Source organism: Tupaia chinensis, unplaced genomic scaffold, assembly GCF_000334495.1.
Source record: "Tupaia chinensis unplaced genomic scaffold, TupChi_1.0 Scaffold000235_1, whole genome shotgun sequence".
Taxonomy (NCBI): Eukaryota; Metazoa; Chordata; class Mammalia; order Scandentia; family Tupaiidae; genus Tupaia; species Tupaia belangeri.
The window spans coordinates 3,999,393-4,012,286 of NW_006159713.1; the positions used below are offsets into that span (position 1 = coordinate 3,999,393).

General features: G+C 48.7%; 2 protein-coding genes across 3 annotated transcripts; both read left to right on the forward strand.

Moving 5' to 3' along the window:
• Positions 1-1,409: 1,409 nt before the first annotated feature.
• On the forward strand, positions 1,410-3,239 carry LOC102487940 (metallothionein-2B-like). Of its 2 annotated transcripts, XM_027771845.1 has the most exons (4): positions 1,410-1,983; positions 2,471-2,536; positions 2,707-2,794; positions 3,011-3,239. In XM_027771845.1, exons 1-4 carry the CDS (start codon positions 1,550-1,552, stop codon positions 3,128-3,130), a joined length of 708 nt encoding a protein of 235 aa, XP_027627646.1. In that variant the 5' UTR covers positions 1,410-1,549; the 3' UTR covers positions 3,131-3,239. The 2 variants fall into 2 exon arrangements, with proteins under 2 accessions (XP_027627646.1, XP_006148461.1); XM_006148399.3 differs by lacking the exon at positions 2,707-2,794 and having other exon boundaries at positions 1,837-1,983.
• Positions 3,240-11,040: 7,801 nt separating this feature from the next.
• LOC102488372 (metallothionein-1E-like) lies at positions 11,041-12,557 on the forward strand. The gene is made up of 3 exons (XM_006148400.3): positions 11,041-11,194; positions 11,718-11,783; positions 12,324-12,557. The coding sequence occupies exons 1-3, from the start codon at positions 11,167-11,169 to the stop codon at positions 12,413-12,415; spliced, it is 186 nt and encodes a 61-aa protein (XP_006148462.1). The 5' UTR covers positions 11,041-11,166; the 3' UTR covers positions 12,416-12,557.
• The last annotated feature ends 337 nt before the right edge of the window (positions 12,558-12,894 follow it).

The following is a 12,894-nucleotide window of genomic DNA, read 5'->3' on the forward strand; positions in this document are numbered from 1 at the left end:
TCTTAAAAGTGACTCTAGTCCAAGCTCTAGTTGCTACAATCGACATGCAGCTTCTCAGACTCTATGGTGAAGCAGTCGTTTATATCTCCTCCCTATTGAAGACTTGAAACAGTAGTAAATAAATATTAGTTAAGAGATCATGAAATCAAAGTAAAGCACAATATTCTTTTTCTGTTGTTAAAGTTTTTGCTAAGGGGTACAGGTCCTTACTGGAGCCAGAGAGAAGGGAAGTGAAAAACTGCTCCCCTCCACCTGCCCCAGGGTATGGCCATGCTGCAATCCCTTCTCCACTTTTCTCTCAGGATCTTGGGCATGCATGCAACATGTGCCCAGCATGATTTTCAGCCTACCGGTCCAGGACTCAAACTGTGTAGTAAGCTATGTGGGATCCAGTGGCCTTAACCTTCATACCACCTGCTGGTCCCCAAATCCTTTTTTTAAATTCATGGAAAGCGTCAAGAAATATATAAAGAAATAACAGGAAAATTAAAGATGTACAAACTCTGCATATAATGGCCACTGATGATGTGCATTGCAGAATGCAGATAGTTTGCAGGCCTGCCCCAGTGTCTAGACCACACACTTTGAGCGACTCTGGCCTGGTTGCCCCCATAGGGAACTAACAGTCCTGGCTTGCCTGGCCACTGTTGGGACTCTACTCCTGAGAGCCCCTGTTGTGATTGGTTCTGAATCTTTGGAAGTTCCTACATGGTCAGGCTGAATTTGCCTTTCAATTCTAGCCCTTGCCTACTTCAGACCAGCAAAGTGACTAGGGATTTGAGGGGACTGCCCAGTGGTTTCCTGGCAAGATGCAATGGTTCCATGGTTCCCAAGGAAGTACTGTGTTTTGTGTCTGCCTGTGCAGTTTGAAGGGTGTGGTATTTTCATTAGGAAGGAACGAGGCTCTGACTGACTGACGAATTAATGCTGAGTATTAGTATTCCCCGCTATTTGTTGAGGAAATACTGTTTGATGCTCAATCAAAGAGTAAGAGGAGTCTCTTAGACTAGCAGTCAGGACGGTACCTGCCAGCCGTATCTTGTGTGAAGGGATTTCAGAATGTGTCCTGGGCCAAGTGCGTGGGCTTTGGTGTTTGCCAAGCATATGAGTAAGTTGCCAAACACACGGATTTTAGTGTTGGACGGTCCTGGTTCACACCCCCACTTCACTTGCTTGCTGGGTGGCCTGAGCAAGTTGCTCAAATTCTCTGAGCCTCCAGTTCCTCATTTGCAGAAATGAGATTGTATCTCAATGCAGGGATTGAATGAGAGCGAGGCCTGGTCCCTGACTAGGACCTGGAGAATGGAAAGGAGAGGCAGACCCCTGTTCACGGTGGACCTGTGCACATGAGGGACGTGACTTAAGGACCAGGGTGGGGACAAAGGCAGGCGATTGGGAGCGACAAAGGTCACATCCCTATCAGGTCCTCTACACCCAACTCCCTCGCAGCTTTCCCGGGTCGTGCTGATCTGGGGACGTGAGCAGAAGGCGGCGTTTGCACACGGACTCCGGGAGAGGCAAAACTGAGGACAAGGCGCGGGGGCTGGGGATGGGAGTAATCCCCCAGGGTGGGTTCCCGGAACACCCGAGGCCGGAGACGGCAGGAACCTCAGGAAATTCGGGAAGAGGCAACAGCGCGTTAAGGACGCCGTGTACTGCAGAGCAACCCCTCCCAAGCTACGGGTCACCAAAAGGGCGGCGACCGCGGTGCGCACGGAGTCACACTCTCTCCGGAACCTGTGCCCCCGTCCCGCCCGCTGCGCTCGGCCCAGCCAAGGACGCGGGCGCCTCGGACTCAGCGGGGCGGGTGCAAGGGCCGGGGCGGAGCCTTTGCGCCCGGGCCGCCGCCTCTGACTATAAAGGGAGCTGGCGGGTCTCAGGCTGCGACACGCCTCCCACAGCCCGAGTGCTTCTTCGCGTGTTGCTTTGGATCTCCGACCTCACCTCATCTCGCGATGGACCCCAACTGCTCCTGCGCCCCTGGTAAGAGACGCCGGCTTTCTGGCCAGTAGGCATTTTCCGGCCTCATGACAGATGTCCGTAGCAGTGACGTCTCGTTTTGAGTTCTGGCTGAAGTGGTTCCTTTATAGTTCATAGTTCTAGTGCTTTCCCTCTTCCCGAGCGCCTTTGTGATCCCCTGGAGTGTGAACTTCCTCCCAATGCCTCCCTTTTCGGAGGAAGGGCGATTTCAGGCTCATGAGTGACCTGCCCTGTTTCCAGGTGATCAGGGGCTGCTAGGCTGAGCTCCTCCAGGCATTTGAATATCGTGGCTGGTGAGAGGCATGGGACATAGCACATTATGGATGTAAACCAAGTCTAGGCGGTGAGGAGGTGTGGATTTAGACTTCACTGTCCCCGGGTGGGAACGGTGCTACCAGACTTGCTGAGTGAGCATTCACCACCAATTGCTGTTGCCATCAGCCCGCATCAGCATCACCCTTGGCCTCACTTGTCTCCCTCTTCCTTTCAGGTGGTTCCTGCACCTGTGCCGGCTCCTGCAAATGCAAAGAATGCAAATGCACCTCCTGCAAGAAGAGTGAGTGTGGGGTCTACCTTGGGAGTCTGGGGCCTAGCCAGGAGGCAGGGGAGTGACCCCAAGATAGACAGGCAGCAGCAGGTCAGTGACCATCTTCCTGGCATCCCCTTCCCCGGGGTCAGATTGAGCATCAAAGGCAGAAGAATGTTAGAAGTTTTCTTCATTCTCAGAAAGGGGAAAGAGGCCCAGAGTACACAGCAGCCAGTCAAGTACAGATCAGAAACTGAGGACTTCTCTCAGTTAAATGTATGGCTCCAGGTAACTGGCCTTCCTCTGTCGCCTATCAGTCTCTCTGACCTGTCCAGTGCTCAGGTAGGGCTGGGTAACCTTTTTCCTAGGAAGACTCTCACCCCAAAGATGACCACTCGTCTCCAGGCATAGGATGCCACCTCCAATATGGGTCCTCTGGGACTGGGATGGAGGAGGTGCCTGGCGAGTCTGCTCTGACCGCTCACCCTCTGCTTTCTTCCCCAGGCTGCTGTTCCTGCTGCCCTGCAGGCTGTGCGAACTGTGCCCAGGGCTGCGTGTGCAAAGGGGCATCGGACAAGTGCAGCTGCTGCCCCTGATGGGGGCCAGCCCTGCTCCCAGATGTAAATAGAACCATGTGTACAAGCCTGAATTTTTTTTTCCATACCCTCTTGACCATTTGCTACATTCCTTTTTCTATGATACATGTGAATGACAATAAAAGTTGTTGACCTGATTCTGGCTCTGGTTTCCTTTGTCTGCTTTGGGAATAAGGGAGGTCTGGTCCAACAGCTGAGGTTGTGGATTAGACTGGAACCCAGAGACCTGGGTGCTAGAACATACCTTAGCTCCTTCTATACTGAGTTTCCTTAGACAGATCAGGTTCTGTGTCTCCACTTCCGTTTCTCAGCTAAAACACAAGAACATTGTGCTAGGTGATATTAGGGTACGGGAATCTGTCAGAGAACTAAGCTTTGAAAGAGAAAAACAAATTAGCGTGAGCAAAATGTATATCCAATAGGGAAAGTTCAAAACAAGACAACATAGGAAAAATAAAACAATCGCAAATACCACATGTTTGTTGTCCGGCGTACATAACTGTGGATGCATCCCAGACCAACCTCCCTGAGGGGCTCATGCACCGTGAGCAGCACTGGCCCAGACCTCCCTATAAGAAACCATCTCTCTTGACTTGCCTAGTGCTAGTGACTGGGCTCTTGCTATCCCTGAGACTTCCCTTGCTGTGGCTGGCTCTGAACCTCTGGAAGTGCCTCCCGAGGTCAGGCTGAAATCTTGCTCCTCTGATGTTCCAACCTTTGGTTATCAGGGATGAGGTGGGTCTTGCCCAGCACTTTCCCAGCAAGCTGGAGTGTATGTGGGTACTTCATGCCTGCCTCTGCAGGGGCGATGGCAGATTCTGCAGTTTTGAAGGTGTGGTGGCATTTATGAGGACGGAGGGTGGCCCTAGGTGACTTGTAATTAATGACCACAGTTAGTCCCGCTGGCTGTTTGCTTAGGGAGTGCTGTCTGATGTTCAAAGACAAAATTGAGTCATTTGGCACTGGAGTCAGGACCGTGCTTGCCTGCTGGTGCCCTGGGTGAAGAGAGGGTTCTGAAGGCGGCCTGGACCAAGTGCATAGGTTTTGGTGTCAGGCGGTCCTCTCTCAGAGCCCACTTCACCACTTCCTGCCTGTGTGGTCTGAATAAGTAGGTCGACCTCTCTGAGCCACTATTTCCTCATTTTAAAGTGGAGATTATCTCAATGTAAGGATTAAATGTCATAGTGGCCTGATTTCTGGTTAGGGCTTACTAAACAGTGGCTTTAGAACCATTTGGTCCACAGGAATGTTCTGGAAAGAGAATCCTGTTAGCTCCTTGGGAAAGGCTCATCTGCTTGAAGAAAAAAGGGTGGGAGATGCTCCCTGGGAAGAATAACTGTTGACTAGAAATTGGGGAGAGGGGAGCAGGAAATGGCATAATGGCTATATCTCTGACTCCCATGTAATCTATTGTGGTTAGAGTCCTGCACCAGTAGCTTAAAACTCACACCAGGTGCATATGTGTGCATGCCCAAAATCCCAAGAGGAGAATAAAGGAGAAGGGATTTCAGCATGGATTTCACCCCTGGGGAGTGATTTCTCGCTTTCTGTCTCTCTCTCAAGCACATGTGCCCTATAGCCAAAAAATCTTTAGCTGGCTGTTTGCTTAGGGAGTGCTGTCTGATGTTCAAAGACAAAATTGAGTCATTTGGCACTGGAGTCAGGACCGTGCTTGCCTGCTGGTGCCCTGGGTGAAGAGAGGGTTCTGAAGGCGGCCTGGACCAAGTGCATAGGTTTTGGTGTCAGGCGGTCCTCTCTCAGAGCCCACTTCACCACTTCCTGCCTGTGTGGTCTGAATAAGTAGGTCGACCTCTCTGAGCCACTATTTCCTCATTTTAAAGTGGAGATTATCTCAATGTAAGGATTAAATGTCATAGTGGCCTGATTTCTGGTTAGGGCTTACTAAACAGTGGCTTTAGAACCATTTGGTCCACAGGAATGTTCTGGAAAGAGAATCCTGTTAGCTCCTTGGGAAAGGCTCATCTGCTTGAAGAAAAAAGGGTGGGAGATGCTCCCTGGGAAGAATAACTGTTGACTAGAAATTGGGGAGAGGGGAGCAGGAAATGGCATAATGGCTATATCTCTGACTCCCATGTAATCTATTGTGGTTAGAGTCCTGCACCAGTAGCTTAAAACTCACACCAGGTGCATATGTGTGCATGCCCAAAATCCCAAGAGGAGAATAAAGGAGAAGGGATTTCAGCATGGATTTCACCCCTGGGGAGTGATTTCTCGCTTTCTGTCTCTCTCTCAAGCACATGTGCCCTATAGCCAAAAAATCTTTAAAAAAAAAAAAAAAAAAAAGAAAGAAAGAAAGAAAAAGAAATTGGGGGAAAGAACCATTACCTTGCTGACTTGAATCTAACGAAAGGCATGTAGATGACTTTTCGCACAAAGCCCTTTAGGATAAGATGCTGCCCCAGCATTTGGATGGAGGAAAAGCCTTTCTCAACCTTCTTGTCATTAGGTGTTCACAGGATCGGTGAGAGAGAGAATGTGCAGGAGCTGGTGAGACGGTGCTGTCTTCTAGACGAGTTAAGCAGCCTGCCAAGGTCCCACAGCCCATATGAGGCAGACCATGGAGTCAGGGCATGCCAAACCCTTTCTCATAGCTCCGAGCTGGAGGGGCCCTTGGTTGGTTAGTTCTATTGTACCCTCTCTTGATAGATGGCACTGAAGCGCAGAGAAGCCAGTCACAGAGCAATGAAGAGGGAGCTGACTGCAGCTCAGTGGTCTCCCACCACTGCCCCTGTCCCCGTCTCCGTGTCCTCATGCTTCACAGGCCATGGAGGCATGAATGTAGGTTGAAGGTAGGATGCTGCAGTCAGCCTCATGAGTCAAATCCCAGCTGGGTCATTTAAATTTGAGTGACAGGAGCCAGCACGTGGCATGATAGTTAAGGCACTGGACTCCCACATGGCCAACCACTGTAGTTCAAGTTCCAGACCTGGCGGCTTGCTTTCTCACTTTCTCTTTGTCTCTCTCTGGTGAGCGCAGGTGCCTTAAAGCAAATTAAATAATAATAACAAGAAGTAAAATTAAATAAATAATCCTTAAAAAAATTGGGTGACATACCCACACTCTCTGGCTCAAATCCTTCTCTGTAAAAGGGGTACAATAATAGGACAAGGATAGGATCTGGCTTATAGGAGTAAATGAGTTAATGCATGAAAAGGACTTAGAGTGAACTCTGACAAGTGGTAAGTGGTCTATAATTATTTTTTTAATTTAGTTTTTACTTCAGGGCATGTGCACTCACTGGAGAGAGGCTGAGAAAGAGAGAGAGAAAGTGAGAAATCACCCCCCTGTGGGAATGGTCATTCTGCAATCTTTTCTCCCCCATTCTCCTCTTGGGATTTTGGGCACACATGCACACATGCCAGGTGTATTTTTCCAAGATGCTGGGTCCAGGACTCAAACCATGCAGTTGAGCATGTGAGATCCAACTGTCTTAACTATTACGCCACCTAGCTGACTTCAACTGGTCTATAATATTAATATAATATAAAGATATTGCTTTATTATCTTCATTCATAGCACAAGAGAGACTTATTACAAACAAATAATCCATTTTGTGTTTGTGTGTCCTGTGCCATTCTCATCAACTATGTGATCATGTGACCTGTGGCCTACAGAGAGTCCTCCAACTCTTTTGCAAATAGAAATCCACACTGGGAAAAAACCTGATGAACAAGACAGTTTGTGTTCTTCCTAGCAGATGCAGAAGGGTGCCTGCCATCTCTGTCCCCACTGCACTGTCATTTTGCCTAACATTTTTAGTGGAAACAATTTATATATTTTTTGCAAATTTTTTTTGAGAGGTTTTTGCTACAGGGCGTGTGCGCTCACCAGAAAGACAGAGAGAAACAGAGAGACATCACCCCCCAGTGGGGATGGCCACGCCACAATCCTTTCTCCTCCATTTTCTTCTCAGGATTTTGGGCACGCATGCATATGTGCCTGGCGTGAGTTTAAGCCACTGGGTCCTGGACTCAAACCGCGTTTGGCTACATGGGAGTTCAGCGACATAGCCATTAAGCTGTTGTTACCAATGTTTTTCTTTTTTTTTAAAGAACTATTTTATTGAACTTTATTTAATTAATTAATTAATTTTAATTAGCATTTGGATGGAGGAAAAGCCTTTCTCAACCTTCTTGTCATTAGGTGTTCACAGGATCGGTGAGAGAGAGAATGTGCAGGAGCTGGTGAGACGGTGCTGTCTTCTAGACGAGTTAAGCAGCCTGCCAAGGTCCCACAGCCCATATGAGGCAGACCATGGAGTCAGGGCATGCCAAACCCTTTCTCATAGCTCCGAGCTGGAGGGGCCCTTGGTTGGTTAGTTCTATTGTACCCTCTCTTGATAGATGGCACTGAAGCGCAGAGAAGCCAGTCACAGAGCAATGAAGAGGGAGCTGACTGCAGCTCAGTGGTCTCCCACCACTGCCCCTGTCCCCGTCTCCGTGTCCTCATGCTTCACAGGCCATGGAGGCATGAATGTAGGTTGAAGGTAGGATGCTGCAGTCAGCCTCATGAGTCAAATCCCAGCTGGGTCATTTAAATTTGAGTGACAGGAGCCAGCACGTGGCATGATAGTTAAGGCACTGGACTCCCACATGGCCAACCACTGTAGTTCAAGTTCCAGACCTGGCGGCTTGCTTTCTCACTTTCTCTTTGTCTCTCTCTGGTGAGCGCAGGTGCCTTAAAGCAAATTAAATAATAATAACAAGAAGTAAAATTAAATAAATAATCCTTAAAAAAATTGGGTGACATACCCACACTCTCTGGCTCAAATCCTTCTCTGTAAAAGGGGTACAATAATAGGACAAGGATAGGATCTGGCTTATAGGAGTAAATGAGTTAATGCATGAAAAGGACTTAGAGTGAACTCTGACAAGTGGTAAGTGGTCTATAATTATTTTTTTAATTTAGTTTTTACTTCAGGGCATGTGCACTCACTGGAGAGAGGCTGAGAAAGAGAGAGAGAAAGTGAGAAATCACCCCCCTGTGGGAATGGTCATTCTGCAATCTTTTCTCCCCCATTCTCCTCTTGGGATTTTGGGCACACATGCACACATGCCAGGTGTATTTTTCCAAGATGCTGGGTCCAGGACTCAAACCATGCAGTTGAGCATGTGAGATCCAACTGTCTTAACTATTACGCCACCTAGCTGACTTCAACTGGTCTATAATATTAATATAATATAAAGATATTGCTTTATTATCTTCATTCATAGCACAAGAGAGACTTATTACAAACAAATAATCCATTTTGTGTTTGTGTGTCCTGTGCCATTCTCATCAACTATGTGATCATGTGACCTGTGGCCTACAGAGAGTCCTCCAACTCTTTTGCAAATAGAAATCCACACTGGGAAAAAACCTGATGAACAAGACAGTTTGTGTTCTTCCTAGCAGATGCAGAAGGGTGCCTGCCATCTCTGTCCCCACTGCACTGTCATTTTGCCTAACATTTTTAGTGGAAACAATTTATATATTTTTTGCAAATTTTTTTTGAGAGGTTTTTGCTACAGGGCGTGTGCGCTCACCAGAAAGACAGAGAGAAACAGAGAGACATCACCCCCCAGTGGGGATGGCCACGCCACAATCCTTTCTCCTCCATTTTCTTCTCAGGATTTTGGGCACGCATGCATATGTGCCTGGCGTGAGTTTAAGCCACTGGGTCCTGGACTCATACCGCGTTTGGCTAACTCGACATGGGAGTTCAGCGACATAGCCATTAAGCTGTTGTTACCAATGTTTTTCTTTTTTTTTAAAGAACTATTTTATTGAACTTTATTTAATTAATTAATTAATTTTAATTTGACCAGAGAAGGACATGGTGAGAGCGAGAGAGGGGGAAACTGAGAAAGCAAGCTACCAAGTATGGGACTTCAACTGTGGTCAGCCACGTGGGAGTCCAGCGCCCTCAACCACCATGCCACCTGTCAGCCCCCAATTCATATTTACTTAAGTCTATTTATATAGAAAGCAAACACTTCATCATTGCTATAAATGAGAACCCATTTCACTTCCAGACCTAGTATGAAATTATGCATGTCCCTTCATATCACTTTTGTTGCTTTCTGGATTGACCTTGATGCTTGCTTGTGTTTTAAGGATTTTAAGTCAGACCAGCCAGTGGAAGAATAATTAAGGCAGCTGGATCCCACATGGCCAGCTGTACAGTTCAAGTCCTGGACCTGGCAGCTTGAAAAACACACTTGGAATATGTGTATGTGTGTGTGTATGTGTGTGTATGTGTGTGTCCAAAACCCCAAAAGGAGAGAGAGAGATGGAGGAGAGGGGATTGCGATGTGACCATTCCCCATAGAGAACTCTCTTTCTTTCTCTCTACCTCCAGAGAGCACCATGTGCTCTTTGGCAAAATCATGAAATAAAGTAAACAGAAAAAAAAAAAAGATTTTAAGCAGTTAGATACACCTAGGCCAAAGAGAAGCTTTATTATTCACTTCTTTCCACTTCAAAGCTAACTGGATTCAAATGCAGCAGTAACACCCCCTTCCCATCTATGTCACCTTGGGCTAGTTACTTAAACTCTTAAATAATTATTTATTTAATTGTATTTATTATTGTTCTTAAATTTACTGTAGGACACGTGTGCTTACCAGAAAGAGAAGGAAAATGAGAAAGTAAGCCACCAGGTCCCGGATTCAAATGTGTCATCCCTGTGGGAGTCAAGCACCTTAATCACCACACCACTTGCTGGTCCCGGTGACTTAAACTCTTTCTGTTGTAGCTGTCTGGATATAAAAATGGTTTTGTAAACAATTTCCCTTCAGGACTGTTGTGAGGCTTCAAGCAAATGAACAGGGCCTATGTAATAGTCAGGAATACTTAAAGAGAAATAACCTTTGCTGTTTAATGCTGGGTCTGTATGGCCCTTGCAATGATCTCTTCCTGGGGGTACCCTCCCTTTGGGAACCTGCATTCTCCTGTGTAGTAGGCAGACTAGGCTGTAGGAGGTGTCAGCAAAAAAACAAGACTTGTGTCTTTTGAGGGGTTTTCAAAAAGTTCCTAGAGGGCTGGCTGTGGCCTAGTGGCTAAGGGAACCCGGTCTCACACAGCCAGCAGGGGATTAAATCCTAACCGGAGTTATGAAAAACTCATGTGCACGTGTGCTCCCAGTCCTGACAGGATGGAGAAATGGAGAAGAGATTGTGGGAACACCGTCCTATGGAAGGCACTTTCTTCTTCTCTCTCTGTGCCCTCTGGCTATTAAAAAATACTTCATGGAAATCAATATTAGGGGGAAAAAACTATGTATGGATTTTTTTTTTCACAATTTTTTTGGCACCAAAACAAACTTGCACTTTAATTCCATTTTCCCAGGAACTTTTGAAGTCCCCTCGACATGCATTCAGAGCTGGAGAATGGAAAGAAGGGGAGAGAGCAGGGCCCTGTGTCTGCCTTGTTCTCAGAGGAAACAGGGACCAAGGACTAGAGTGGGGACAGGGACAAGCAGGGCAGGGGACACAAAGGTCACATCCAGGGCCAGTCCTCTGCGCTCGACTCCCTAGCTGCGCTCCCCACTTGCTCGCGCAGATCCTGGGACGTGAGCACAAGGCTGAGGTTGCACACGGACTCTGGGAGAGGCAAACCTGAGGACAAGGAGCAGGGGCTGGGGCTGGGGAATAAGCCAGGACTCTGACGCTGGGTTCCTGGAAAGCTCGGAGAACAAAGTGAAACCGGAAAGAGCCAGTAGAGTGACAGAGACACTGCGTACCGCCGGGCGCACAGTCCCTCCCGCGCAAACGGGCACCAAAGGGGTGGTGCTCGCGGTGCGCACCGAGCCGCGCTCTCCCGGGAACTCGTGCGCGCGTCCCGCCCGCTGCGCTCAACCCAGTCTAGGACCGTGTGCGGGTGGCGCTGACTCAGCCGGGCGGGTACAGGGGCGAGTGCAAGGGAAGAGGCGGGGCCTTTGCGCCCGGGCCACCTTCTCTTACTATAAAGGGAGCTGGCGGCTCCAGACTCCGGTATGCGCCTCCCAAAGCCCGAGTGCTTCTTCGCCAGTTGCTTTGGACCTCCGACCTCCCTTCTCTCGCTATGGATCCCAACTGCTCCTGCGCCACTGGTAAGGGACTCCGGCTTTCTGGTCCTTAGAGTGGACATGTCTGGGCCAGAAAACAATATTCCTGGGGTTAAAGGAGGGCACGTCTTTAGTTCTGGCTGAAATTTCTGGCTGAAATGCTTTCTCTCTTCCCAGCCACCTTCATCGCCTCCTAAAACATCTGACATCTCCCCAAGTCTTTCCATTCTAGAGCCCAGAGGATAAACTGCAGGGCGGTGTGAGCCAGGAAGTTGTTCAGGTCGCTACTGAGTTGAGACCTGGAGCTCTGTCCAGCGTTGGAGCTGCCTGGGCTGGATGGGAGGGAGGCAAGGGACGTTGCCTTTTCGGGGATTCCAGCATAAGGCCTTGTGGAGGGCACCAGCCCATCCGAATCTAAGGGGAGACAAGGTCCTTTAGGTTTTCTTCAGCCCTGAACTGAGCAAGAACTGCCAGGATTCAACAGGCACCTGAGCATGGAGTATGTTGATGGGCTGCGGTTATGTCCTGCCTTGACTCAGGGCTCACTTCCTGTCTCTCTCCTTTACAGGTAGCCCCTGCACCTGCGCTGGCTCCTGCAAATGCAAAGAGTGCAAGTGTACCTCTTGCAAGAAGAGTGAGTGTGGGGGTCTTGCCTGGGAACCTGGGGACTGGACTGAGTCAGAAGAGGGAACCCAGAACTCAGCAGGCAGGAGCAGACCAATGACCAGCTTCCTATCACCTCCTTTCCTGAACACTTGATTCAGCCTCAGCGGCAGAATCTAGAGGTCGTCGATTTCCGGCCTCGTTCTTAGAATGGGGGAAACCGAGGCCCGGAGAGCGCACCAAGCTGGTCAAACTCAGACCCGATACTTTAAGACTTTTCTCACTTCATCATCTGGTTTTGGGGAATTGGACGTCCTTTGTTACTGATAGGCCCTATCACTGCCTCTACGGCCTTTCTGTCCTGTCCAGAGCTCAAGTGGGGCTGGACAACTTTTTTCCTAAGAAGACCCTCACCCCAAAAATCCACCCATTGTATCCAGACTCAGTGTGCCATCTTAAAAAGGGTCCTCTGAGGCTGGGACAGAGCTTGTGCCAGGCCCTCTGTTGGGGCAGGGAGGTGAGATGCCCCTTCCGTGTGCTCTGACCTCTCACCCTCTGCTTTCTTCCCCAGGCTGCTGCTCCTGCTGTCCCGCCAGCTGTGCCAAGTGCGCCCAGGGCTGCATCTGCAAAGGGGCCTCAGACAAGTGCAGCTGCTGCCCCTGATGTGGGGACCGCCCTGCTCCCAGATGTAAATAGAGCCACGTGTACAAGCCTGGATTTCTTTTTTTTTCTATACAACTCTGACCCGTTTGCAATATTCCTTTTTCTACAAACTATGTGAGTGTAATAAAAGTTGTTGACTAGATTCTGGCTCTGCTTTCTTTTGTGTGCCTTGGAATTAAGGAAGGTCCTGTCCAACAGAACTGGGGTGGAAGATTGGGTCAGGAGCTCAAAGACCCGGGTGCCAGGAACATATCTTAATTTCTGACATACCGAGTACCTTAAGGCAGATCAGGTGACCTGTCTCGGTTCCCGATTCTCAGCTAAAAGGGCAAAAGCATCATCGATATGGTAAGGGTGGAGCAAATACAGGCTTCCCTCTGTTTTGAAGTCAAGTGTTGATGGTGTAGAAGTTGTTTTTGTTAGGATTTGGTTTTGGTTTTGCTATAGGGCATGAGCTCACTGGAGAGAGACAGAGAAAG